The following is a 4298-nucleotide window of genomic DNA, read 5'->3' as shown; positions in this document are numbered from 1 at the left end:
AGGGGGTCACTTACTTCTTAGTACAACAGACTGAGGCAGAAGTTTACTCACCCCTCTCAGAAAAGACAGCTGCAATATTCCAAACCATAATGACTTTACCATAAAACCAGCCAGGTCTGAACTTCACCCTATAACCCTCCCATGCCAACACAAGACATTACAACAAAAAACAAACATTAGCAACACAGACATCACGCACACACGCTGGAATATTTATTTATTTATTAAATTATTACTCCACACAAGAATCCCCTCTCTAAAACATGACATGTTATTTAATTTAACAAAAAAAAAAAAAAAAAAAAAAAAAAAGGCACTTATTTTTCAAAAGAAAATACTGCAGACAGAAATTTCCCATACCTCCCCACGAAGTAAAAAATCCAAAATAAATAAATAAATCAAATCAATCAATCCTGTTGCAATACCCTCCATAGTAGGCTATTTAATGTACAACTGGACTTGGGACCTTCTGGAATGTGCAGCATTGTGTATTGGCTTGGGCTGGCTGCCAGCAGACTGCTTGAAGACGTGAAGTCGTTCTGCAGAGATCTCTGCCTGCCTGGAGCACTAGGTCAAAGAGTTATCTTCGTGCTGCTCTCCTTTTGAAGAATGCAGTACTTGAAAAACACTTTAAACTCAAAACCAAGTGGACTGATACTGCCTGGTGCTTTACAACACATTCAGACTTCAGCATTATCAGTTTCGATCCCAGCAGACTGGTTATATAGCTACCATACAATTGTTTCAACACACTGCTCTTGTGTAAGCACTCTCATTTCAAGCTTCACGTTCTAGCAGACAGACAGCCCCACGACTGGGCAGCAGTGGTGTGTGGGGGGGCTTGTCTACTTGTGGATTTGTCACCTGCTACATTAAAATCCAAACAACGAACACATCTGGAAATGAATGGATACATAACTGAACCCTCACTCTCAGCTCCACATCAACAAACAGCCATGCTCAAAACAAAATGTAACTTCCAAAAAAATGATTTTTATTGGGAGACCTACTACAAAAAAAACAAAAAAAACAAAAAAAGTACAGTACAAAGTTTACAGCCTCACACAATTTGTAGTGAACTGACTCCCCCCACCAAAAAAAAACTAAAAAAAAATCAGTTTGTCCGCTTTTTCCTGTTACATTCAAAAAAATGTACTTGTTAAAGTAGTCAAAAAAAATGTATTTAAAAAAGTACATAGTGCTCATCCTCTTGGGTACCTGCATGTACAAACACTAACCCTATGTGTTCATTCTCTCCCCTGTCCAGCAAAACATGTGAAAGCTTCAGACCTTTTACAAAGAAAATCTGTTTCAGGTGTGTAAAAAAAAAACACCACACACACACCAAAACTAAAAAGGACAGAAAAGGAACTCCTTATATTTTGCCACTTCTGCACAAAGTTTTATTCCAGATTCAAAATTGTAATTCAACAGTGGTAACAGCCTGCTGGAAACCAATGTAACCCCACACTACATTCAACTCGACTGGCTTAACACCATGCAGAAATACTGGATTTGGTTCCATTGCTGTTTAAGGCATGTTTATTGACTTCTAAAGGCACTTGGTATAAGAATAATGAAACACTTCTCGCTACACTCTGGCATTCGGTATGAATCACAGTGGGGGGGGGTCGGTCGATGCTTTCATATAAAAAAAAAAATACCTTTTTTGGTTAATTTGCTTTAACTGGGTTTTTGCCACTATTAAAAAAAGCGCAAGGTTAGTTTACAGAACAGTCTTTTTGGATAGCCCATCAACCATGTTTTGCCTCGTTCTACACACAAATGCCTAGAGAAATCCACAATAGCTACTTCCACAGCACAAAGACCTGACTTCTAAAGAACACAGAAACCAGGCAATCTTTACATGTTTTTACGTAAACAAGGAAACAAGTTAATGAAATAAATATTACATAGTCACTTAAATTAAGATTTCTTTTTTTTTTTTTTTTTTTTTTTTTTTTTTACTCATTTACAATAAAATAACCAAGTGAAGTTACAAAATAATCATATATTACTGTGAAAAGAACACACTGCACATTCTGAAGATTAATAATGGCAATCATAATTTAGACATAATAATAAAAGAATATATATCTATTGCTTTCATCATACGAGAAATACGATATGGACAGTTATCAATGTAGCCTATACTTTTCACAAGACAATAAATAAGTTAAATAGTTTTCATAGCAAGCTGTGTGCAATGCTATGCAATCAACTCAAAACAGCTTAAAAAAAAATTAAAAAAAAAAATAATAACTCCAACAATCAGCAGTTATCCCCAAACAACGCGCTGGACACCAAGAACCGAGTGCTTTCAACAGCAACAAAGCAAGGATGTGCAGCCATATCCTGCCACCGGGTGGCGGCACTAGAACAGACAATAAAAGTTTTGGAATGGAAGTTCAGCTTTTTTCACACAAAAGGAAAAAAAAAAAAAAAGGCATATTCTTGGCAGAATGTTTGTTGCATTTTATTTCTTTTTTTTTTTTTTTTTTTTTTTTAAGTCAGATTGAATAGACCTGATGTTTTTGCCTTTCCTTAAACTCGGGTTTTTTTTCTTGCTTGGAAAAGACCGAGGTTTACAGGGTTTTTTTGTTTTTTACACTGTTTATAGTTAAGTAGCGGTGATGGAATGCCCTCTGTTGGGATTTTTTTTTTTTTTTAATACAAAGAATAAACGGTATCTAATGCTATATCCACAACATTTGACATTGTTTCCCGAATACAAAAAGTCTTAAACTGATCTCGTATTGTTTTGTGTTCTCCTTTTTATGCTGTCAGTTTTGTTTGTATGTGTGTTACCGGTGTCCTCACAAAAGGGAGGGTGGTGGATTTTAGAAGAGAAAAATTAATTTCTTTTTGAACTCAAAAGAAACCGTGTCTAATCGTCTGAAACGGACAGCCTGCTGAAGATTGGCAGACGCTTTCCTGACTCCAAGCTTGGCGACTCGGAGCCGCTGAGACTCCCAGAAGAGCTTCGGGACCCGCTCGCATAGCTCTCCCGGTCCGAGAGGGAGTCTGGTGGGCTCGGCGGGGAGTCGAACACGGGCGACTCGGACAGGCGTCTCAGCGACTGCAAGTGACTCACGTTGCACGGCGGGGAAGGGGGGCACAGGTTGGCGTGGTGGTTCGTGTAATAGGCACTGCTGTGAGTCTGTATAGCCAGAGGGGCGAGGAGGTTCCGCAGCTCCTGTCTGGGGAAAGAGAAGGCGTTGTTGGCACAGGACAGCGAGCTGGGGGACAGCATGTCTTCATAGAGCGTAGATGAGGAGGAAGAGGAGGAGGAGGAGGACGTGGAAGGGGGCGGAGGGGTGCGGGACGTGGGGCTCTCCACCAGGGGCGATTCAGGTCCATGATGGCTGGAAAAGCCTGAAAAGCTCAAGCTGTGGTGTAGCTTTGGTCTGTCCCTTTGACTGAAACTCTGCATGCCGTCCCTCTGAATGTAACCACACAGCTCGTTCGCCTGCAGGGCGAGCCCTTGCACGGCGCTGTTTGCATTGCACGGGGCCGGTCTCCTCTCGTCAGCGTTGTGGATAAAGTGGCACCGTGGTCCGTAGGGGCAGAAGCCAATGGTGTGAAAAGTGCGGCAGGGCTCGGTTTTGTACTTTGGGTGGCGTGACAGGCTCCTGAGTTCGTGGTACCCGTGGGCAAACTGGCACTTCTCACCGTACTTGCAGGCGCCGCTCTCCTCGAACGGCCGACAGAGCTCGGTTTTGTAGCGGGTGGAGTTGATATGAGAGCCGGCTTTCTGCTGCTGAATCTGCGCCTCCAGCTGCTGGCTGCGCTCTCCGTTCTCGCTGAAAGAGCGGTCCCGGAACCGGTTCTCCTTGTTCATCTGTGCAGTGGTGGTGGCGCTGCCGCTGCTGGTCGTGGTCTCTTTACTGTTGTTGTAGGAATTGTTGGGGTACTTGGAGGAATTGACCAGAGTCTGCAGATTGCTGCTCGAGTTTGGCCGGATAAACCCAGGGGTGTAAGAGGCGCAGTTAGTGCTGCTGGGAGTACTCGCTGCGATAGCGACGGGTTGCTTCTCCAGCATACTGTTCAGGGTTAGAGTGTTCATGTTGAAAGAATTCTCGGTTTGCTGTGAAAGAAAGAGGGAGAGGTTTGTTTTAAGTTGTGCGGCAGGACTTGGATTTGTGTTAATACTTCACAGGCTTTTTCGTAAAAGTGAAATTCATTCAAATTCCAGGCGACGGCTAGTTAAATAAATGCAAACGCCGTCACTGACTGTCTGGCGGCTAATCGCCATTGAAATACAAAAAAAGTTTGTGCTAAACTATTCAGTCACCATA

At 42.3% G+C, this 4298-nt stretch overlaps 1 protein-coding gene across 1 annotated transcript in view; it reads right to left on the bottom strand.

The window, feature by feature from the left end:
* Window positions 1-208: 208 nt before the first annotated feature.
* Window positions 209-4298, bottom strand: part of LOC121316357 (mRNA decay activator protein ZFP36L2-A-like) — a 4461-nt gene continuing 371 nt past the window's right edge. Inside the window, exon 2 of the mRNA XM_041251430.1 lies at window positions 209-4087. Within this exon, the coding sequence (XP_041107364.1) occupies window positions 2888-4087 (1200 nt within the window). The 3' untranslated portion in view covers window positions 209-2887. The remainder of the gene's footprint in view (window positions 4088-4298) is intronic.

Source organism: Polyodon spathula, chromosome 5 (genome assembly GCF_017654505.1).
Source record: "Polyodon spathula isolate WHYD16114869_AA chromosome 5, ASM1765450v1, whole genome shotgun sequence".
Classification (NCBI taxonomy): domain Eukaryota; kingdom Metazoa; phylum Chordata; class Actinopteri; order Acipenseriformes; family Polyodontidae; genus Polyodon; species Polyodon spathula.
Note: the sequence above shows the minus strand (reverse complement) of the source record. Positions and strands in the feature narration are given on the sequence as shown.